The 24,942-nt window shown below is 42.4% G+C and overlaps 1 protein-coding gene across 3 annotated transcripts in view; it reads left to right on the forward strand.

The window, feature by feature from the left end:
• CTCF (CCCTC-binding factor) overlaps positions 1-24,942 on the forward strand; it is a 64,641-nt gene that overhangs the window by 27,269 nt on the left and 12,430 nt on the right. For all 3 annotated transcript variants that reach the window (XM_047789869.1, XM_047789871.1, XM_047789870.1), the window contains exons 3-7: positions 11,588-12,377; positions 12,727-12,897; positions 17,124-17,257; positions 21,698-21,818; positions 22,367-22,516. In XM_047789869.1, the coding sequence (XP_047645825.1) occupies positions 11,597-12,377; positions 12,727-12,897; positions 17,124-17,257; positions 21,698-21,818; positions 22,367-22,516 (1,357 nt within the window). In that variant the 5' untranslated portion in view covers positions 11,588-11,596. The remainder of the gene's footprint in view (positions 1-11,587; positions 12,378-12,726; positions 12,898-17,123; positions 17,258-21,697; positions 21,819-22,366; positions 22,517-24,942) is intronic.

A 24,942-nucleotide genomic window follows, 5' to 3' on the forward strand; every position in this document is an offset into this window, starting at 1 on the left:
TTTTAAATGTTAAAAAAAAATGACAACTTTTTGTATACCAGGAGTTGTTTCCGGATTCTCTGTTCTGTTTAAATTGGCTGACAGTGATAATGACTATATTACTGTGACTTTTTAATATGTTAATATTTGGAAATAAAAGATGTCCTTCGTTTTTCAAAAATTTAATTGCGGAGTTCCCGTCGTGGCGCAGTGGTTAACGAATCCGACTAGGAACCATGAGCCTGCGGTTTCGATCCCTGCCCTTGCTCAGTGGGTTAAGGATCTAGTGTTACCGTGAGCTGTGGTGTAGGTTGCAGACGTGGCTTGGATCCCACGTTGCTGTGGCTCTGGCGTAGGCCGGTGGCTACAGCTCCGATTCGACCCCTAGCCTGGGAACCTCCATATGCTGCAGGAGTGGCCCAAGAAATAGCAAAAAGACCAAAAAAAAAAAAAAAATTTAATTGCTATCCTCAATACTGTGTTTATTTTTTAGGTAGATTTTGAAAATTATTTTATGTAATGTAAAAAGAATTAACATCTTTGGAGTTCCTGTCGTGGCACAGCAGAAATGAATCCGACCAGGAACCATGAGGTTGCTGGTTCGATCCCTGGCCTTGATCAGTGGGTTAAGGATCTGGTGTTGTCGTGAGCTATGGTGTAGGTCACAGACGTGACTTGGATCTGACATTGCTATGTCTGTGGTGTAGACCAGCAGCTATGGCTCCGATTAGACCCCTAGCCAGGGAACTTCCATGTGCTGCGGGTGCAGCCCTAAAAACGACAAAAGTCAAAAAAAAAAAAAAAGAATTAACATCTTTACAAAGTTTAACCTTTTTTGATCATAGATATAAATAGTAGTGTCCCTATTTTAGTGAGGTCTTTTGTGTCTCCTGGAAGACTTATGATCTTCAAATAGGTCTGCACATTTTGAGTTGAGGTTATATTAAGAATGGTATAGCTTTGGATTTCCAGCCTAGCAGTTAAAGATTTGGTGTTGTCATTAGTGTGGCTTGAGTTCCATCCCTAACCAGAACTTGTTCATGACATGGGCATGGCTCCCCCACCAAAAACTTAAGTACAGTTTTGTATTTCAATATGTTTTTTGGTATTTTCTATTTAGGTATGTATATTCAATTTCAGGTTTATTTGTATCTCATCTTGGAAACCGTGGAAAATACAAATTAGAATAAAAAGTTACTGCTTAGCTTGAGAGGGAAAAAATGACTAAGATGAGGCCAAATGAAAAATAACATGATCCTTTTACATATAGGTCTCACAATGAAAGAAAAAAAAAAATGCCTTAGTTAAAGCAAAGCTTTCCCAAGCATGTAACTCCAAATGAAAGTTCGCCCACGTATCCTTTATTGTAAGCCAAGGGCATAATGCCAGAACAAAACTTGGTGAAAGCAATTCTGTAGGGGATAAGACCATGTGACCCAAGTATACCCAGCTTTCTGGTGGTCTGGCATAATTCTGGGATAAAGCTTAGAATAGAATTCTGAATTCCACAGGGAGGTCAAGTTCAGATAAGGACAGAAAAGTCTCCTTTGGATTTACCAATTAAGGGCCATTGCTGGCCTCAGCAGTTCAATAGAGTATTGAGGAACAGAAACCAGACTAGTGAGCCAAAGTGTGGAAGAGAAGTAAGAATAGTGACAGCTAGCATGGTGTTGAGTGTGGGAGAATATAGAGATGGCAGATTCTTTTTTTTTTGCCTTTTGTGCCTTTTTTAGGGCCGCACTCACAACATATGGAGCTTCCCAGTCTAGGGGTCCAGTCGGAGCTACAGCCACCAGCCTATGCCACAGCCATAGCAACGCAGGGTCCAAGCCATGTCTATGACCTACGCCACAGCTCACTGCAACGCTGGATCCTTAACCCACTAAGTGAGACCAGGGATCGAACCCGCAACCTCATGGTTCCTAGTTGGATTCGTTTTCGTTGCGCCATGATGGGAACTCCTAGAGATGGCAGATTCTAAATTGTCAGTTGTGGTTAAGGGGAATTTTAAGATAAGATGATGTGTGCAATATAGAGCTGGCACACAAGGGAGAGGAGGGCTGATCGAGCAGGTTCCCCTAGGATGCAGGCCAGGTTGGTGGCGTAGGAGCATGAACAAACCTTGGGGGCACTTGTGTTAAAGTCTGGGCCTGTGTACCCTCCCACTCAACGAGTCAACCATGTGGGGGGTTTTTTTGTTTGTTTTTTTTTTTTCAAGGAAGAGTAGCAGTCAGCAAGGGCAGGGAGGTGCTCTCAGATGCCAGTTCTCCTCTTGCAGCCCCTTCACCCCATAGGCCAATTTCAACTTCCCTCAGTCTGAGGGAACTTCCCCCTGTCCCACCCTCTACCCATAAGTTGATTTGAATGATTTAATGTTCCTAAGCTTCATTTTTTACCAAGAAGGTAGAGAATACAAGAAGGATCTGGTCTTCAGAGTTGTGTTTTCTGAGAGTTCCCATTGTGGTGCAGCAGAAACAAATCCAACTAGGAACCATGAGGTTGAGGGTTCGATCCCTGGCCTCGCTCAGTGGGTTAAGGATCTGGCACTGCTATGAGCTGTGGTGTAGGGTTGCAGACGCAGCTTGGATCCTGTGTTGCTGTGGCTGTGGTGTAGGCCAGCAGCTGTGGCTCCGATTTGACCCCTATCCTGGGAACCTCCATATGCTGTGGGTGCAGCCCTAAAACAAGGAAAAAAGAAAAGAAAAACAGAGTTTTATTTTCTGTCTGTTACTGCAGCCCAGAGGATTACCTCGTTATCGAGCTTATTTGGTTGGTGATGGATTAGAAATTGAGTCCAGTTTTCTTTATTCTTTATCCAGTGCCTTTGGGTTGAAGGTGATAGCCAAATATCTACATAAGAGAAAGATCCTTTAGGCAGTGAAACTGGGATTGCATATGTGGATTTGAAAGATCTCTATAGAGATGGCTGGAGTAAAAATGCTAGCAAGCAAATGGAATGCTTACAGAGAAAGAAACAGAACCTTAATGTTCTCAGAGGGGGCTGGTAGAGGAGCCCTCAGAGACAAGGGAAGAGACCCAGGAAAGGCAGGAGCCAAGGGAGAAGAGAAGAATGAAGAAGGAGAGATGTGAGTTTCATACTATCAGGGTGGGAAAGAAACTGAGTTTGATGATGAGGGGAAGGGCTTCAGGTTGGCATGGTGTGGTTCCTGGGGTGAATGGTGCTGTGGACCAAGCAGAGGGACCACAGAGGGCTAATTAGGGAGCAGAGTTCTTAATAAAGACAGATTCTTAGTATAGAGCAAAGGCATATATACAAGTGTAAGTAAATTATATGTATATGATCTCATCTATATTAAAAAAATAAATATCTATAAGAGGAAAAAATAAACTGAGGAAACACCACAGTGCTAAGTGATTATCCCTAGGTATAGGAATTGCAAACAACTTTTTTAATCTTAGGTGCTTCACTTTTCAGATTTAACATAAATAAGGTAATAAACTTTGATAGTCTGAAAAAAAGTTGCTTCCCAGAATGGGTGTAAGTGTAAACCCATTCTTTTTTTTTTTTTTTTTTTCCCCCTGTCTTTTTAGGGCTGCACTTGCAGACAGCATATGGTAGTTCCTAGGCTAGGGGTCTAATCTGCAGCTGCCAGCCTACACCACAGCCACAGCAACGCCAAATTGGAGCCACATTGGCAACCCACACAGCGGCTTGTGGCAACTCTCAGTCCTTGACCCACTGAGTGGGGCCAGGGATCAAACCTGCGTCCTCATGGATACTAGTCAGGTTCATTACCCCTGAGGCATGACAGGAACTCCTGTAAACCTATTCTTAATGGTGTTAGTCTACAAAAAGACTCGACAGAACCTAGAAAGTATGCCTGATTGAAGCAAGGAGAGAGGCAGAGAACATGAGAGAGACTCAAGAGAAATTGAATGGAAACATAAGGCCAGCTGAAGAGAGTGTGGGAGGGAAGAGATGTAACTGCCAGTAGGGTGTCACAGCTATTAGAGCAGAGTCCCCAGGGAGTGGGAAGAGAGATCTGGTCCAGCCTATTATGTTAGTTACTGATTCATAGACTCCCTCTTCTTGGGGAAAGTTAAGTTGAGGGATCTGCTGCTAAAGTGGTACACTGAGGTTTCTAAGCAGTGTACTGGGGAGACTGATAGCTGGCTACTTTGTGATTGATTTTTCTCTGTAAAAATAAAGCCTACTGCTTTAAGACCCTGAATAGATGCTGATGTTCAGGGACTTTATGCCGTGTGTTTTTTCTCAGTGAGATAATACTGTCAGCTCAACTCCCTGGCAAACAGAGTTGGTTTCAGTTTGTATTCCTTTGCACCAATTCTTTTTCTACCTGGTTTATAATTCTGTGACCTTTTAGGTTGGACTTAGTTGTTTACAAGCAATTTCTAATGTTTTAAGTTTTCAAATTCATGGCAGAGACAAAATGGATTTTTCCGTGTTCTTTAAATTGTCGTGTGCTACAAAACCCTATAGAGCTCAGAAATAAACATTTTTTCCTCCATCAATTTTATTATCGAGGATATCTAAACAGCCAGGGATTGTGTAGTGATTCTATGGCAGGGTCTGCTTTAGTTTTTACCGCTTGTGAATTTTTTGTCCTTTGTCCTTTGATAGTTTTCCAAGAATGTTGCCAGGGTGGATGGTACTTTTTCTCTGTTCCTAACTCCAACATTAGAGTTGTCATCATCTTTGCTGGGGTACTAATTTCAGGATCTTCATGCCTGGAAAACTCTTTTTAAAAAAATACTAGAAGAGGGAATTCCCGTCGTGGCGCAGTGGTTAACGAATCCGACTAGGAACCATGAGGTTGCGGGTTCGATCCCTGCCCTTACTCAGTGGGTTAACGATCCGGCGTTGCTGTGAGCTGTGGTGTAGGTTGCAGACGCGGCTCGGATCCTGCGTTGCTGTGGCTCTGGCGTAGGCTGGCGGCCACAGCTCCGATTGGACCCCTGGCCTGAGAACCTCCATATGCCGCAGGAGCGGCCCAAGAAATAGCAAAAAGCCAAAAAAAAAAAAATACTAGAAGAGTAATGGTCTAAAGTAGTACGTCTCAGACTTTAATACGTGGTATCACTTGGGGATTTATAAAATTGCAAATTCTGAGAGTTCCTGCTGTGGTGCAATGGGTTAAGAATCTGCATGCAGTGGCTTGAGTCACTGTGGAGGTGTGGGTTCAATTCCTAGTCTGGCACAGTGGGTTAAAGGATGTGGCATTGCCGCAGCTGCAGCTTAGGTTACAGCTATAGCTGGGATTCAGTCCTTGGCCTGGGAACTTCTATATACCACAGACGTGGCCATAAAATTAATACAAGCAATGAAAAGTAAATTGCAAATTCTGATTTCTGGATCAAGGATAAAGAGCCTGAAATTCTGTGTTTTGTTTTGTTTTGTTTTTTCTTTTTTGTTGTTGTTATTGTTGTTGCTATTTCTTGGGCCGCTCCCGCGGCATATGGAGGTTCCCAGGCTAGGGGTTGAATCGGAGCTGTAGCCACCGGCCTACGCCAGAGCCACAGCAACGCGGAATCCGAGCCGCGTCTGCAACCTACACCACAGCTCACGGCAACGCCGAATGGTTAACCCACTGAGCAAGGGCAGGGACCGAACCCGCAACCTCATGGTTCCTAGTCGGATTCGTTAACCACTGCGCCACGACAGGAACTCCTGTTTTGTTTTTTAATACTTTTTTCACCACTGTCTTTTGTTTCTACTTTCCTCTTTTGTCCTTTTAGGGCTGCACCTGCGGCATATGGAGGTTCCCAGGCTAGGGGTTGACTTGGAGCTTTCGTAGCCAACCTATTCCACAGCCACAGCAACGCCAGATCCGAGCCACCTCTGCCACCTCCACCACAGCTCATACCAACACCGGATCCTTAACCCACTGAGCCAGGCCAGGGATAGAACCCTCAACCTCATGGTTCCTAGTCAGATTCATTTCTGCTGTGCCATGACGGAAACTCCCAGTTCTGTGTTTTTGACAAGTTCCAAGGTTAAGCCAGTTCTGGTGTTTGTCAGACCATACTTTTAGTAACAAAAGTAAACTGTGCTGTCCAGTATAGCAGCTCCTAGCCACATGTGGCTGTTTAGAACTTACAGTGTGCCTAGTTCAAATGGAGATATACTGTAAGTGTAAAATATATACGCATTTCAAAGGCTTATTATGAAAAAAGAATACAAAATATCTCAAATTTTTTATACTGATTTCAACTTGAGCTGATAATATTTTGGATATATTGGGTTAAATAAAAGATTACTGGAGTTCCTGTCGTGGCTCAGTGCTTAATGAATCCAACTAGGAACCATCAGGTTGTAGGTTTGATCCCTGGCCTCTCTCAGTGGGTTAAGGATCTGGCGTTGCTGTGAGCTGTGGCGTAGGTCGCAGACGCGGCTCGGATCCTGCGTTGCTATGGCCCTGGCGTAGGCCGGCAGCTACAACTGCAATTTAACCCCTAGCTTGGGAACCTCCGTATGCTCTGGGTGCAGCCCTAGAAAAGACAAAAAGATTACTAAAATTAATTTCGCTTCTTTCCTTTTTATTTATTTATTTATTTATTTTTATTTTTTATTTTTTGTCTTTTCTAGGGCTGCTCCCGCGGCATATGGAGGTTCTCAGGCGAGGGGTCGAATCGGAGGTGTAGCCACCGGCCTACACCACAGCCACAGCAACGTGGGATCCGAGCCGCATCTGCAACCTACACCACAGCTCATGGCAACAACAGATCCTTCACCCACTGAGCGAGGCCAGGGATCAAACCCGCAACCTCATGGTTCTTAGTCGGATTCGTTAACCACTGTGCCACGACGGGAACTCCTTCCTTTTTATTTATTTATTTTTGTCTTCTTAGGGCCACACCCTCAGCATATGAAGTTGAATTGAAACTATAGCTGCTGGCCTACACCACAGCCACAGCAATGCCAGATCTTTAACCCACTGAGCAAGGTCAGGGATCGAACCTGCATCCTCGTTGGTACTAGCTGAATTCGTTTCTGCTGAGCCACAACAGGAATTCCCCATTATAATTTCTCTTGGATAGTGCTAGTATAAAACATTATCCCAAGAATAATTTATCAGAAAAATATTGGTTATATAGCAGTAATTATAGTTAGGATCATGCCTAAAGTAGTCTCTCATGATCAGAAATAAAAGTAAGATCTTAGCAGTTCCCGTCGTGGCGCAGTGGTTAACGAATCCGACTAGGAACCATGAGGTTGCGGGTTCGGTCCCTGCCCTTGCTCAGTGGGTTAATGATCCGGCGTTGCCGTGAGCTGTGGTGTAGGTTGCAGACGCGGCTCGGATCCCGCGCTGCTCTGGCGTAGGCCGGTGGCTACAGCTCCAATTCAACCCCTAGCCTGGGAACCTCCATATGCCGAGGGAGCGGCCCAAGAAATAGCAACAACAACAACAAAAAAAGACAAAAGACAAAAAAATAATTAAAAAAAAGTAAGGTCTTATTAAAATGCTACCACAGGGAGTTACTTGGTGACCTAGTCGTTGGGGGTTTGGTATTGTCACTGCCAAGGCTTGAGTTTGATCCCTGGCTGGAGAACTTCCATGTGCTGTGGATGTGCCCCCCACCCCAATAAAAATAATAATAATAGGCGTTCCCCTTTTGGCTTTTTGAGTTAAGGACCCAGCCAACATTGTTTCTGTGAGGATATGGATTCGATCCCTGGCCTCACTCAGTGGGTTAAGGATATGGCATTGGGTTAAGGATATGGCATTGCCATAAGCTGTGTTTAGGCTGCACTGCAGCTTTGATTTGACCCCTGGCCTGGGAATTTCCGTATGCCACAGGTGGGCTATAAAAAGAAAATATACACACACACGCACATAAAATGCTAGCACACTAATATTCAGACTTTTTTATGGTCGCACACACAGTATATGGAAGTTCATGAACAAGGGATTGAATCTGAACCACAGCTGTGACCTGTGCCAACCACTGTGGCAAGCCAGATCCTTTAACCCACTGTGCTGGGCCAGGGATCAAATCCACAGTGACCCAAGTCGTTGCATTCAGTTTTGTTTTTTTTTTTTTTAAGAGCCACACCTGCAGCTTATGGGAGTTCCCAGGCTAGGATTTGAATCACAGCTGTAGCCTACACCACAACTCATGGCCACGCTGGATCCTTAACCCCCAAGGCCAGGAATCAAACCTGCATCCCATGGATACCAATTGGGTTCCTAACCTGCTGAGCCACAATGGGAACTCCCATTTTTTTATTTATATGCAAGTTATAAAATACTTTACAGATGTCCCTTGACCCTCATGTTTTGCAGTAACATTTCATTAAATTTGCCCCCACTATTAATAGAACAGATAATGAGAGGTCTTTGCATTGCATTGTAGTGTATACTCTTGGTTGTTGAGAACAAGGGACTAATGAAAGGAGTGGCAGAACAAATCAGAAGGACAACTCACAAGGTTTTTCTTTTAGCCTTAGTTTTGTTCTGTGCAGATGGCAGAGTTTGCTGAATCTGTCCAAAATGTAAGTCGTTGCAAGCCTGGCTTTTGCCCTCAAAGAGCTTTCACAAGCTAACTGGGGAAATGGATTATTTTTAGAAAAATTTAAGTGCAAAATAGTGCGGTTGTTCTATAAGCAGACACATTCAAGGAAAAGTAATGACTAGGCCCACACTCTCTGGAGTGTTTTTCTCCCAGGACCACTCTCACCTTCTGAGATGGACTGCATTCTGTTTATGGAATGTGTATCGTCCAGGCTGCTCTTACCTTCTGAGATGGCCGGCTCATACTCTGTCTCTCTCAATAAATCTACTTTTTACCTTAAAAAGTAATGGTTAAAGATCAAGTCATGAATCTGAATAGGTTTTCTGGGGTCAGATACTGAGGGGCCTCGAAAGCCCAGGAATGGTATATGTATCATGCATCGCTCCCTTTGCAATAGGAAATCAAGCACTATTCTTTGTGAACTAAGTAAACTTTTTTTTCCCTACCTCCCCATAGTCTGCGGAAGTTCCTGGGGCAGGGATTGCATCTGAGCCTGAGCTGCCGCCTATACCATAGCTGCAGCATCGCCAGATCCTTAACCCACTTCGCTGGGCCAGGGATTGAACCTGAGCCTCCCCAGGGATAAGTTGGATCGTTAACCTGCTGCGCCACAGTGGGAACTCCAAGTAAATCTTAATTTTCCCTGCTCAGAAAGCACATGTGGTTTCCTCTTGACAACCAAATGAGTATCATTTTAATTCTTTTGTCATTCAAGACCATCCAAACTATGGCCACAACCAATACATCTTTGTCCTCTCTTCCTAACCTTTCTCCTATCCTGTGCTTTTGAGCTAAATCTTCTATTCTTTTTCATAACCAATTCTTTCATATATTTATTATTTGTCAGGGGTCCCCTTCCCTTCCACCTTTAAATGCTGCCTTTAAATGTCTTCTCCATTTTGATCTCACAGCTGGCTATGTAGGGGTCTCCAAACCTACTACCTTGAGCTGTTGTATCTATTCTGTCCGGCTTTTTTTTTTTTTTTTTTTCAAAGGAATGCACCTGCAGCATGTGAAAGTTCCCGGGCTAGGGATCAAATCAGAGCTGCAGCTGCTGACCTATACCACACCAACACCAGATCCAAGCCACTTCTGCCAACCTACGCTACAGTCCATGGCAACACCCAATCCTTAACTCACCAGTGGGCTAGGAATAGAACCCTTGTCCTCATGAATACTAGTCAGGAGCTGTTATTTTGTCCCTCTTGTTGGACAGTAACTCATAAAACACAAGATCAGGCTTTCCTGGTCCTAGTCTTTATAGTGCTCTTTAGGTGGTTCTGGCATATGGGATCTTCTCTGACTGCTACTAAGGATAGTGTTAAGGTTCCTGAATTGGAGAAATGTGTCTCTAATAGACATAGGAAAAGCTTTGTTTGAGACTAGGGCAAGAATACAAAACAGGTTTTTTTTTTTTTTTTTTAGGGCCACACCCACTGCATATGGAGGTTAACAGGGTAGGGGTTCAGTTGGAGCTACAGCTGCCAGCCTACACCACAGCCACAGCAACGCAGGATCCAAGGCATGTCTGTGACCTACGTCATAGCTCATGGCAACACCAGATCCTTAACCCACTGAGTGAGGCCAGGGATTGAACCTGTGTCCTCATGGATACTAGTCAGATTCGTTTCTGCTGAGCCACAATGAGACCTCTCCAAACATTTTAGATTTTAACTTGGAATAAATTTTTTTTATACTTTTGGGTTTAGTAGAGTCATGATTGCTATGAATTAAGTAGTTGCTCAGACTCATTTTACTCTTCAGTGTCTCAGTATTCTCAAGACTTGAGATCCAGAAACTATTTCTATTTCTACTATATATTCGTATAGTATTTATTGTGTTCTTACCAACCTGGGCACAGTGCTAAAGTATAAAAACTACTTGTTATACATGATCTCTTTCCTCAAGGAATGCATAGTCTCGTAGAGAAGAGAGATACATGAATATCAAGTTGATGGTATGAGGCAGGAGATGGTGTGTGGTAGCTTTACACAGGGCCATTGCAGTTTGGATCCAAGTTCTGGTTCTGGCTGAGAAAAAAAAAACACTACGATGGCGTGTTTTCTAAGGGAAGATTTAGATAAAAACAGCAAGACCGTCTGCTAGTGTTTTTATAAATAGATCTAGGAAATGTATAATTAAGCTAGTTTTGAAAACAACTCTTTAATATCATTAAATATCCAGGCATGTTGCATCTCATTGTCAGCTGTGTCATCTCAGTGTCATGTTTTTTTTAACTATTTATTGGATTGAATCAGAATCCAAACAAGATCCTTATGTTGTGATTGATTGCTCTATGTCTTGAGCCTCTTTTGTCTATATCAGGGTTTCTCAACCTCTGCACTATTGACATTTGGGGGCCAATAATTCTTTGTTGTGGAGGACTGACCTGCGCATAGGAGGATGTTTAGTAACATCTCTGGCCTCTACCCACTAGATTACTGGATACTGACAGCACACCCAGCCCAGTAGTGACAACCAAAAATGTGTCCAGGCCATGATCAGAGTTCCTGCTGTGGTGCACCAGGATCATTGGCGTCTTGGGAGTGCTGGGACACAGGTTAGATCCCTGGCCTGGCACAGTGGGTTAAGGATCTGGCGTTGTTGCAGCTGCTGTTTAGGTCACAACTGTGATTCAGATCTGATCCCTAGCCTGGGAATGCCATATGCTGTGGGGTGGCCAAAACAGAAAAAAAGAAGGAAGAACCATTGACCAGGAGGTTCTCCCTCTAGCCATCGTGATTTTTTTCTTGTGATTTATTTGCAGAAGAAAGTAAGTAGTTAATCCTACAGTTTCTTTCAGTCTGGATTTCATGAATTGTATCCCTGTAGTATAATTTAACATCATTTGTCATCAGTTTCCTGTTAATTGGTAATTGATTCTAGAGACTTGATTATCAGTTTCAGAATTTTTTGTTTTATTTGACAAGACTGTTTTATAAGTGGTCCATTCTTTCATTGGGAAGCACATAATACTGTTTTGTCTTTGTGTAACATTAACCATTGAACCTTATACATGCATCAGGGGGTCTTTGTTTTGTTTCAAAATGTATGTGTTTTCAGTTAGATAAACTTCATTTTGAATAACTGTCTGTGTTCTCCCTTAATAAAGGAAGGGGAAATGGAAGGTGAGGCGGTTGAAGCCATTGTGGAAGAGTCTGAAACTTTCATTAAAGGAAAGGAGAGAAAGACTTACCAGAGACGCCGGGAAGGGGGCCAGGAAGAGGACACTTGCCATCTACCCCAGAACCAGACTGATGGGGGTGAGGTGGTCCAGGATGTCAATAGCAGTGTACAGATGGTAATGATGGAACAGCTGGATCCTACCCTTCTTCAGATGAAGACTGAAGTAATGGAGGGTGCAGTTGCACCAGAAACAGAGGCTGCTGTGGACGATACCCAGATTATAACCTTGCAGGTTGTAAATATGGAGGAACAGCCTATAAACATAGGAGAGCTGCAGCTTGTGCAAGTACCCGTTCCTGTGACTGTACCTGTTGCTACCACTTCAGTAGAAGAACTTCAGGGGGCTTATGAGAATGAAGTGTCTAAAGAGGGCCTTGCAGAAAGTGAACCCATGATATGTCACACCTTGCCTTTGCCTGAAGGGTTTCAAGTGGTAAAAGTGGGGGCCAATGGAGAGGTGGAGACACTAGAACAAGGGGAACTTCCACCTCAGGAAGATCCTAGTTGGCAAAAAGACCCAGACTATCAGCCACCAGCCAAAAAAACAAAGAAAACCAAAAAGAGCAAACTGCGTTACACAGAGGAGGGCAAAGATGTGGATGTATCTGTCTACGATTTTGAAGAAGAACAACAGGAGGGCCTACTGTCAGAGGTTAATGCAGAGAAAGTGGTTGGTAACATGAAGCCTCCAAAACCAACAAAAATTAAAAAGAAAGGTAAAAATGAGTTTATCCATTATACTCTAAATAAAACCATTTTGGGATAAAGTACATAACACAGTGCATATGCAGGTTATTTTATATTAAATGGATTTATTTTGAAGATTATGATGTGAGTACTAGTCTTTTTATCCAGTTTGAAAGAAGTTTTTAAGGTTGAGTAATTTTTAAGTCCTAAAGAGAATAAGTAAATCTATTAGTGGCATGAGACAGTTATGACTCAGTATGAGTTAGATTGGGTTTAGTTTTCAAAAGCTAATGAAATATATTTGTGGAAATTTAAGATTAGAATTAATCTTAACACTTTGAAACTCTGCAATAAGTAAGTGTTCTATTTTGCATATAGGTGTAAAGAAGACATTCCAGTGTGAGCTTTGCAGTTACACATGTCCACGGCGTTCAAATTTGGATCGGCACATGAAAAGTCACACTGATGAGAGACCACACAAGTGCCATCTCTGTGGCAGGGCATTCAGAACAGTCACCCTTCTGAGGAATCACCTAAACACACACACAGGTGCTGGATAAGAATGTTTGGGGTTGAGTTCCTGTTGTTGCTCGGTAACAAACGCAACTAGTGTCCACGAGGATGCAGGTTCGATCTCTGACCTTGCTCAGTGGGTTAAGGATCCAGGGTTGCTGCAAGTTGCAGCATAGGTCGCAGATGAAGCTAGGGTCTGGTGTTGCTCCAATTCAACCCCTGGGCTGGAGACTTCTGTATGTCGCAGGTGTGCCATAAAAAGAAAAAAAAAGAATGTTAGGGGCTACAGCATAGCAAAAGTTAAAACTTATGTTTTAAATATCGCCTTAGCTGATTCAAGTGGGAATAAGAGTGGGAAGATTTTTTTGTTCTTTCTTATGGCACCCTCCCTGTAATCTTTATTTATTATAGGCAGATGGGCTTAGTTTCATGCAAATGTAAATAAAATTTACTGGAAAAATAATCCAAGTTATATAAGGATGGTAATTCAGAAAAAGATTTTCTATGATATAATAGAAAATATGCATGTAATATAATTTCCTGAAGGCATCACCACTGTGTTGCTAAGGTTTTAACAACAGTAACAAAAACTAAGCCCCAAAATCCTGAGCAGTAATTGCTGGGCACTACGAGGAAGAGGCACTATGAAGAACGTTAGAAATAAAAATGAGGGAGTTCCCGGAGTTCTTGTGGCACAGCAGAAACGAATCCAACTAGGAACCGTGAAATTGCAGGTTCGATCCCTGACCTTGCTCAGTGGGTTAAGGATCTGGCGTTACCGTGAGCTATAGTGTAGGTCACAGATGCAGCTCGGATCCTCCGTGGCTGTGGCTGTGGTATAGCTATAGCCGGTAGCTATAGTTCCAATTGGAACAGGCCTCTAGCCTGTTAACCTCCATATGCCACTGCTGTTGCCCTAAAAAGACCCCCCCAAAAAAGGAGATAAAAATGAAATTCTGCCTTTGTAAAAACCATGGTTTCTGGTTGTTTGACCTCAATGAGGAGATTTTATAGTCTCAAAAAAATTTAAGACGTCATTCCGGAAATTCAGGCATTCATTCATGGTCCATACATGGTTAATATTCTGACATTAGCTTCATGTTGGTTGTGGTCAGGAACTGGGATCGCCAAAGTGGAGGAACTCTGCACTGAAGCTCTCTTTAGACTCTCTTTTGGGCTCTTTACACCTTTGGTGTTGACAATTGGCTGCAAGTACTAATAGAAACTTCTCTCACCCAGTTCTTGATGCAGAAAAGCTTTCCTCTATCCAGAGGCCCCACCTCATTTTATATAACAACTATAGTTTTTTATCTTTTGTGCCAGTTGTCTGATGGAACGTGATCACGTAACAGTTGGCCTCTGAGCAGTATGCTGTGCATTAGTGTATTTACTAATATGACTCAGTTGCTTTTCACTAACTCCCTAAACACTTAGTAATATGTTTTAATTGGTAGTTTGAAGGCCCTAGGAAAAGGACATACGACTAGATAAAAGCAGCTGGCCCCATGATAGTGGGGAGTGCCTTGATGTGGGCACTGCATCTCATGGTCTAGTTCTCAGCTTTGAAAAGAAATTCAGTCTCTCTGGCTATTCCAGGATAATTTGGCAGGACTAATTCATGCCAGCCAAACCTTCAAGGGTCAGATATATAACAAAAAAATCAGTATATGGTAAGGAATACAACTTTCATTTTCTAGATGCAGTTGTATTGCATTCTAGGGGATATCTTTGCCTTGGTCAAGGTGCTGTAGCAGTTATGAAGGGTAACTTAGCATGGACCTTGAGCAGAGGGACATAGGCATCTCTGGGAGAATCATTTCTGCAGATTGCTGGTCCTATTCATCACATTGTGACTCTTGCTAATTCCGTTCTCAAAGGTAGCCAGCTTTTGATTTTGGTGCTTGGGATTCCCTTGCTGCTCACCCCTTACCTGCAGCCTGCAATTACAGATGGTCCCTAGTTTATAAATAATAACCTACAAAAAAGCACCGTGTTCTACTGTCAACTTTATCTCCTTATTGTCTTTATTATCTGGGCATGGTATTTCCAGTGCAGTAAAATGGCTAGAGACAATCTACCAAAGTACTCTTATGTTATGGGGCTACTTTATGAAGACATATGAAAAGCGTTAAGATTATCTCAGTGAAAGAAAAATACAAAACAAATATAGAGGGTATATTATTCATAAAAACAGTTAAGTATTCCATCACTTGACATTCGGATCACAGACTGTTAGACATGGTGTTTGAAAGTGATCTGTTTAAATCACATAAAAGGCAATACTACTTTATAAAACCTTTGATAAATCTCTAGAAATCCTTATCAAAACAAATTTATACAGGAAACATACTTGTCTGTTTTTTTAGTGTCTCTCTCTCTCTCTCTTTTTTTTTTTTTTGTCTTTTTAAGGCTGCACCCACAGCATATGGAGATTCCCGGGCTAGGGATCTTATCAGAGCTACAGCTGCTGGCCTACGCCAGAGCCACAGCAACTTCAGATCCAAGCCATGTCTGCCACCTACACCACAGCTCACTGCAAAGCCGGATCGTTAACCCACTGAGCAAGGCCAGGGATTGAACCTGAAACCTCATGGTTCCTAGTCAGATTCGTTTCTGCTGCACCACGGCAAGAACTCCATATGTTTTTTTAAAAAAAGAAAAAAGGGCTCTAACTTTCTTAGATTGTACACAGTCTGTGAAGTGTGTATCTCCTAAGGGCCACCCTCACCTTCTGAGAAGGTCCGTATTCTGCCTGTGGAATGTGTAACCCTCTCACTAACCCTCCTTTCACTTTATTATGGATCACTCTTAAATTTTTTCCTGCATGAAATCAAGAACCCTCACTTGGCAGCCTATGGCAGGAACTTGCCCAAAACCTGGAATGTAACCATCCTTTAGTGCCGCATTTTCCCACAACCTCTTTACAAAGGCTGTTACTAAACCTACTAAATAAATAAAAAAGAAAAAGTGGGTCAGAATATGGACAGCCCAGTGGCCCTACATGTATAGTCATAACATAGTAAGTTTTTTTTTTGGGGGGGGGGGGTCTTTTTGCTATTTCTTGGGCCGTTCCCGCAGCACATGGAGGTTCCCAGGCTAGGGGTCTAATCGGAGCTGTAGCCACCGGCCTACGCCAGAGCCACAGCAATGCAGGATCCCAGCCGCGTCTGCAACCTCCACCACAGCTTACAGCAACACCGGATCGTTAACCCACTGAGCAAGGGCAGGGACCGAACCCGCAACCTCATGGTTCCTAGTCGGATTCGTTAACCACTGCTCCACGACGGGAACTCCCCATAGTAAGATTTGATGCGCAGAAGAAACTCAAGTCAGATATCAATTCTGTAACATGTACTTAATAGAACATAGAGGTTTAAACAGTGTTCTGTATTTTTTAAAAGGTTTGAAACAGAATGGTGTTTCTGTTGACCTTTAATCCATAGGTACCAGAATATTCACAAAATAGGGATAAAAAGATTTTGTATTCAGGAGTTCCCGTCGTGGCGCAGTGGTTAACGAATCCAACTAGGAACCATGAGGTTGTGGGTTCGGTCCCTGCCCTTGCTCAGTGGGTTAACGATCCAGCGTTGCCGTGAGCTGTGGTGTAGGTTGCAGACGTGGCTCGGATCCCGCGTTGCTGTGGCTCTGGCGTAGGCCGGTGGCTACAGCTCCGATTCAACCCCTAGCCTGGGAACCTCCATATGCCGCGGGAGCGGCCCAAGAAATAGCAACAACAACAAAGACAAAAGACAAAAAAAAAAAGATTTTGTATTCAAAAGCAGAGGACTTAAATGGGTAATTAAGTGAAACTGAATGTTTGGCATGGAAGCTCCCATTGTGGCTCAGCGGTATTGAATCCTACTAGTAACCATGAGGATGTGGGTTCAGTCCCTGGCCTCGCTCAGTGGGTCAAGTATCCAGTGTTGCCATGAGCTGTGGTGTAGGTCGCAGACCTCAGATCTTAGGTTGCTGTGGCTCTGGTGTAGGCCAGCAGCTACACCTCCAATTCGATCCCTACACTAGGAACTAACATATGCCGCATGTGCGGCTCTAAAAAATAATAATAAATGTTTGGCATGTGTTTCTAATATTTGGGGCTAGTGTTGTAAAGTCACCTGGGCTCTCCAGTAGCCTTTGGAGCTAATCAGGCAGGATTGAGATGACAAAGGTCCAACATCAAGCAGCAGTTTTGTGTCACATAGAATTCTGTCATTAACTGTGCCGTTTCTCTTGTCTTCCTGTTGTACCCCTTCTTTCTCTAGGTACTCGTCCTCACAAGTGCCCAGACTGCGACATGGCCTTTGTTACTAGTGGAGAATTGGTGCGGCATCGTCGTTACAAACACACCCATGAGAAGCCATTTAAGTGTTCCATGTGCGATTATGCCAGTGTAGAAGTGAGTGTTTAGCTCTAATTTTTGGTTCGTCTCTTAAGAATATCATGGAGTTTCTGTCATGACTCAGCAGTTAACAAACATGACTTGTATCCATGAGAACCCTAGTTTAATCCCTGACCTTGTTCAGTGGGCTAAGGATTCGGCATTGCTGTGAGCTGTGGTGTAGGTCACAGACACAGCTCAAATCTGGCATTGCTGTGGCTGTGGCATAGGCTGCGGCTACAGCTCTGATTCGACCTCTAGCCTGGGAACCTCTATATGCCAAGGGTACGGCCCTAAAAAAGGCAAAAAAAAAGAAAAGAAAAAATCATGATTCCTGTTACTGACCTAATATGAGATAGAAAATCTTCCTAGATATTAACACTCCCACTCTCCCTCCCCACCACCAAAAAAAAAAAAAAAAAAACTATAAAGGGTATGAAAGTTTTACCCGTTTTAAAAAAAGCACTAGTTCACATATTATTATAGGGGAGTTCTACCAAAATTCAAAGAAACAAGTAACTATACCTTGAGCATTTAAAAATGAAAGATTTGGGGAATTCCCTTCGTGTTGCAGCAGAAACGAATCCAACTAGGAACCATGGGGTGGTAGGTTCAATCCTTGGCCTCACTCAGTGGGTTAAGCATCCAGTGTTGCCATGAGCTGTGGTGTAGGACACAGATGTGGCTCAAGTCTGGTGTTGCTGTGGCTGTGGTATAGGCCGGTGGCTGTAGCTCCGATTGGACCCCTAGCCTGGGAACCTCCATATGCTGCAGGTGTAGCCCTAAAAAGACAAATAAATACATGATAAAATAAAAATAGAAGATTTTGCAGTTCCCCTTGTGGCTCTGTGGTAACAAACCTGAATAGTGTCCATGAGAATGTGGTTTCCATCCCTGGCCCTGCTCAGTGGGTTAAAGGATCCAGTGTTTCCATGAGCCATGGTGTATGTTGCAGACGTGGTGGAGTTGCAGACATGGCTTGGATCTGGCGTTGCTGTGGCTGTGGTGTAGGCTGGCAGCTGCAGCTCCAATTCAACCCCTAGCCTAGGAACTTCCATATGCCCCAGGTGTGGCCCTAAAACGCAAAATAAATAGCAAAATAACTAAGTTTTTTAAAATGGAAGGTTTTTCCTGCTGTGTAGTATAGGGAACTATATGTGGTAGAACATGATATAATATGAAAAAAAGAATATATAAATATGTATATGTATAACTGGGTCATTTTGCCGTACAGCAGAAAGTGACAGAATGTTGTAAATCAGCTATAATAAAATTCTTTTTTTAATGGAAGGTCTTTATTACCTTTATTGTTTGGGGCTACCCTGTTACCAGAACTGGATAAAGATACTTCCAAAAAGAAAACTGTATCTTAGGTCTCACAGAAAAGCAACAATTCTAAACAAATTAACAAACCGCATTTAGTGATAGATTTTAAAAACAAGTGTTTACTAAATAGAATGTATCTAGAAGTTCCTGCAGTGGCATAGGTGGGTTAAGAATCTGACTGCATTGGGAGTTCCGGTTGAAGCTCAGTGGGTTATGAAAGTGACTAGTATCCATGAGAATTCGGATTCAATCCCTGGCCCCACTCAGTGGGTTAAGGGATCTGGTTGCCATGAGTTACGGTGTAGGTCACAGATGCAACTCAGATTTGGCATTGTCTGGCATTGCTGTGACTGTAGTGTAGGCGGGCAGCTGTAGCTGCGATTTGACCCCTGGCCACATGCTCAGGTTCAGTTCTTGGCCTAGGAACCTCCATAAACCACAGGTGTGGCAAATAAATAAATAAATAGATTTGTGGCCATTAAATAAATTAAGTACATAGATAGAATGTGTCTAAAATGCAAGAATAGATCAGCATTAGGAAATTATTGATGTATACTATGTTGAGAGATTACAGAAAAATCAAATGGTCATTTCTGTAGACTTTTGAAAAACTATGAAATTCAATACTTATTACTATTTAAAGTTCTAGAAAAATAGGAGTAGAAGAAAATATATAAGGACTACATACTATAAACCTAGGGTAAACCCATCCTAATGAACTCTGAAAGATTAAAAGTATCTCCATTAAAATTCAGAACAAGGAGTTCGCGTCATAGCTCAGTGAAAACGAATCTGACTAGCATGGTTTCCATCCTTGGCCTCATTCCGTGGGTTAAGGATCTGGCGTTACTATGAGTTGTCATGTAGGTTGCGGACGTGGCTCAAATCTGGTGTTGCTGTGGCATAGGCAGGTGGCTACAGCTCCAATTAGACCCCTAGCCTGGGAACCTCCATATGCCATGATGTGGCCCTAAAAAGACAAAAGATAAGTAAATAAATAAATGAAAAATAATAAAATTCAGAACATGGACAAGATATACATTCTTACTGTTATGATTTCAAAATTGTGTTGGAAATCCTAGCTAATAGAATAAAATAAGAATTGAATTATAAATAGACAAAACTGTTGTTTACATGGAAAAATCCAAGAGTATCAGCTGAAAAACAGAGCAATAAGAGTTCGGCTGGGTGGAGTTCCCACTGTGGCACAATGGAATCAGCGGCATCTCTGCAGCGCCAGGACACAGATTTGATCCCCAGCCCAGCACAGTGACTAAAGGATCCAGCATTGCTGCAGCTGCTGCATAGGTCATGGATCTGATACCTGGCCCAGGAACTCCTTATTCCACGGGGTAGCCAAAAAAGAAAAAAAGAAAGGGTTCAGTTGGGTGGCCAGATCCAAGATAAATACACAGAAATCAGTGACTTATTTTATACTGTATCAATAGTAGGAAACAGGTTCAAATTCTAACAGCAGTAAAATGACCTAGGGATAAACTGTATATCAAAAATCTCTAATACCTATATGAAGAAAATGTCTCGAAAATGTGCAAAAGACCTTAATAAATAGACATTTTAAATTGATTCTAAATTTCAACTGGAAGAGTAAATATGAAAAACTTAAGAAAATTTTGAAAAAAAGAATGAGAGGTTTATGCTCTTGGCTGTTGTATAACTCTGTGGTAAATGAAGGCAGTGTGATATTGGAACAGGAATAAACAAACAATACTTTGCTGAAAAAGAACAGATCCAGAGTTCCCATTGTGGTGCAGTAGAAACAATCCAACTAATATCCATGAGGATATGGATTTCAACTCTGGCCTCACTCAGTGGGTTGGGGATCTGGCATTGCCATGAGCTGTGGTATAGGTCGCAGATCCCGTTTGGCTGTGGCTGTGGCTGGCAGCTGTAGCTCCAATTCCATCCCTAATCTGGAAACTTCCATATGCTGTGAGTACAGCCCTAAAGAGCAAAGAAAAAGGAAAACAGATCCTTGTGTGTGTGTAGGAATTTAATATGTGATAAATAGGCAAATCTTGGAAAGAGTATTATTCAGTAATGCTGTGGGACCGTTCTTTAGCCTTACACTGAATGAAATTTTACTATGTTAGCCCTTAGTAAACGTGAAGGGGGATTTTAGTGTGAAAATTGAAACACTGTAAAATTTTCAAATCAAACGTTAGTGTTAAAAGCACTTTTTAGAGTCAAGTTTGAAAGTCAACTGTTTTGTCCCCCCAATAGGAGACAAAAAGCATAAGTCCTGGAGTTCCCTGGTGGCTCAGTGGGTTAAGGATCCAGCATTGTCACTGTTGAGGCTTGGGTCACTCCTGTAGTACAGGTTCAGTCTTTGGCCTGGGAACTTTCATATGTGGTGGGTGCAGCCAAAAAAAAAAAAGAAAAAGCATAAGTCCATATCGAGGAAGGTGAGAGGCCCCTGATGCCTGGCCTTTCTGAAGTACTGATAATGGGAAGATAGACTGAGAGCACTTAAAATATGCTTACTAGCTTGAACTCAAAATTTATTAGAAAATCGATCCATAAATAAGCATGGATTATTTTTAAACTATTATGGAAGATTTCAAATATGTAAGTAGACAGAATAGTGTAATATGTCCTCATGTACCTATCACCCAGCCTAAATTGTTAATAGCCTGTCTTGATTCATATATGCACCATCCCTTTTATTTTCTTCCCTTGGATTGTGATAGGGATTTCAGAGGCTACAGTTTACTATTAACGAGAAGGAAGAAATACTTTTAGGAGTTCCCCTGTGGTGCAGTGAAAACAAATCCAACTAGTAACCATGAGGTTGCAGGTGCAATCCCTGGCCTCACTCAGTGGGTTAAGGATCCATCGTTGCTGTGAGCTGTGGTATAGGTCACAGATGCAGGTTGTATCCCAAGTTGCAGTGGCATAGTCCGGCAGCTGTAGCTCCAATTAGACCCCTCGCCTGAGAATCTCCATATCCATGAGTACAGCCCTAAAAAGCAAAAAATAATAATAAAAGAAAAATACAATCTTTTAGACTTTTTCTGTATTATGAGCTTTAGTACCTCAAAACAAAGTTTTTGTGCCTGACCCACAGTCTATGTTAATGGAAGTTTAAGAAGTTTGGTTCCTTTTGTATTTCAGGTTAGCAAATTAAAACGTCATATTCGCTCTCACACTGGAGAGCGTCCTTTCCAGTGCAGCTTGTGCAGTTATGCCAGCAGGGACACATATAAGCTGAAAAGGCACATGAGAACTCATTCAGGTAGGATTTCTTCCTTGTATTAATGAACAGCTTTTTAGTGGATTCCAAGGGACCCTGTGACCCCCCGCATGCCCCCGTTACCCACATAGGAGGCTGGCATGTGAGTACTATGTAATTGGTGAATACTTCTCTGGCATATCTTTGGAATTCATTGCTATGAATATACATTGGAGAATGGAAAGTTTACTGTTAAAAGGAGTCTGGGTAGTTTGCCTAACCCAGTTCATCAGTTTTTCTGAGTGCTATTCCTGAAAAGAAGACTTGTAGGTCCTCTTGTCATCTTATCTGCTCTCCCCCAAAGGGAAGTACTGCTACTCTTACTAATGTTAAGACTGTGGCAGAGCTGGGCAGAACTGAGGTTGCAGCCACAGTTGAGGATTTGTTTTCCATCTCTGAAGATAGACATGAGCCAGGCATTGGGCCTGAGCATCAGCCTTCCTGAGAAAGAACTATAGATTCTCTGTGGATTAGCCATCTGGATTATTACTCTCCAACTAAATGATAATAGTCATTTCATCTAATTTGTTCATTCTGTATTTCCTTTTAAGGGGAAAAACCTTACGAATGTTATATTTGTCATGCACGATTTACCCAAAGTGGTACCATGAAGATGCACATTTTACAGAAGCACACAGAAAATGTGGCCAAATTTCACTGTCCCCACTGTGACACTGTCATAGCCCGAAAAAGTGATTTGGGTAAGTACATTAATTAGTGGCAAATGGAAAGTATGTTTTGACGGATTTGTGAAAATAATGAAGATTACAACCTACTTCCTTTTCTGACTTGTGTAAGTTTTGTCTGTTTGATTGGCCTGCCATTTAATAAAAGCCATTGCTGGGGAGTTCCTGTTGTGGTTCAGCAGGTTAAGAACGTAACTAGTATCCATAAGGATATGGGTTCAATTCCCGCCTTGCTTAGCGGGTTAAGGATCTGGCATTGCTGCAAGCTGTGCTGTAGGCTGGCAGTTGCAGTTCTGATTTGATCCCTAGCCTGGGAACTTCCATATGCCACAGATGCAGTCCTTTAAAAAAAGCCATTGTTGGAGTTCCCTGGTGGCCTAGCGGTTAAGGATCCATCTTCCATGTTTGTCACTGCTGTGGTGCTTATTCAGTTCCTGGCCTGGGAATTTCTGTTTGCAGTGGGTACAGCCTAAATAAATAAATAAAAGCCCTTGCTTAGCTGCTATTTCTTTGTTTCTTCTTTCTCTTATTGGAGCTAGGCTGCAAGATTCTTTCCTGCATATAGCTCATCTATAAATTAACTGCAGCTGTAATGAGAGAAAACAGTGTATTTTTATTTTATTTCTGTCTTTTTAGGGCTGCACCTCCAGTGTATGGAAGGTCCCAGGCTAGGGGTCACATCAGAGCAGTAGCTGCCGGCCTACACCACAGCCACAGCAGTGCCAGATCCGAGCTGTGTCTGGGACCTGTACCACAGCTCATAGCAACCCTGGATTCTTAACCCACTGAGTGAGGCCAGGGATCAAACCCACGCATCCTCATGGATACTAGTTGGATTCATTACTGCTGAGCTGTGACGGGAACTCCAGCGGATTTTTAATTAGTAGTTTTCATTGGTAATGTTATTAAAGTCCCCAAATAGGGAAGTGACATAGTGTATTTGAACTAAGGTCAGTTCACTTTGAGTTTTTTCCAAAACATCTGTATTTTCTCTAGGTAATTGGTCTGTTTTATTGGTTTGGTAATAGCTATGTTTCTGTACATAATTAAGCTAGAATTTACATAGAGGCAGAGTTTAGTAGAAATTTTAGTATGATTCATACTCTTAAAGATAAGGTCATTTATCTGGGAGTTCCTGTTGCGGCTCTGTGGTAACAACCCAACTAGTATCCATGAGGATACGGGTTTAATCACCGGCCTTGCTCAGTGCGTTAAGGATCCAATGTTGCCATGAGCTGTGGTGTAGGTCATAGATACAGCTTCAATTTAGCATAGGCTGGCAGCTGCAGCTCTGATTTAGCCCCTAGCCTGGGAACTTCCATGTGCTACATATGAAGCCCTAAAAAGCAGAAAGAAAAGTAGGTTTCTCCCTTTGTTTTTATTACTTAAAAGATAGAAAATATCAGAGTTCCTGTCGTGGCTCTGTGGTTAATGAATCTTGAGTAGGAACCATGAGGTTGTGGGTTCGATCCCTGGCCTTGCTTAGTGGGTTAAGGATACACTTAGTGCCATGAGCTGTGGTGTAGTTTGCAGACGTGCCTTGGATCCTGCATTGCTGTGGCTCTGGCGTAGGCTGGCAGCAACAGCTCCAATTAGACCCCTAGCCTGTGAACCTCCCTATGCTGCGGTAGCAGCCCTAGGAAAGACAAAAAGACCAAAAAACAAAAAAAAGATATAAAATATTGCCCCAGCCTCTTCTCTGTCCAAAATGCATTGCTTCCTGAATAATAATGGTAATAATAATTACTGTATCATTATTATACATTTAAATTGTACTTTACAGATTACTTTTTTACTCATTTGATCTTTACAACTATATGAAGTCATCAAGGCATATTTATTCTAGGTTTATAAGTGATGAACAGGTGTCTTGACCAAAACTGCATAACAAACCTTATGAGTGGGAAAGCTGGACCTGAGTTTTCTGCAACCCTCTAGAGCTGTTTCTCACACTAAGGAGTATATAAATACCCAGGTCATATCTGCAGCATGCCAGGCTACAGCATAAACTTGGCCTGTCTTTCTGCCACATTGGTTTTACTCAAAAGGTTTTGAGTAAAACTTAAGTAGAGGACTTTGGGCCCCACATAAGATCCAATGAGTCACATGTTTATCCTATTCTGCTGTTGAAAGGACTCTATTGGTAAAGTTTAAGAGACACTCTCCTCAGGGAAATGAGGGTTTTAATGTTTATTGCATAGAAAGTGAAATCTAAGCTCAAAACACCCTATGGCAGCAGTGCGTGTGAACTGTTAGGCAACCGTTTGGATTACTCTTTTTTTTTTTTTTTTTTTTAAGTTCTTCACTTTTAGGAGGCATATCGGAACCTTGAATGTTTTATACTAGCATACCTCTTAGACCCTACATAATGAGCTCTTTATGAGGCACTCAATTGTCTAGGAACTATCAAATAAAAGTTATCTCCCCCAAACTATTCCCAG

Source organism: Phacochoerus africanus, chromosome 8 (assembly GCF_016906955.1).
Source record: "Phacochoerus africanus isolate WHEZ1 chromosome 8, ROS_Pafr_v1, whole genome shotgun sequence".
Lineage (NCBI taxonomy): Eukaryota > Metazoa > Chordata > Mammalia > Artiodactyla > Suidae > Phacochoerus > Phacochoerus africanus.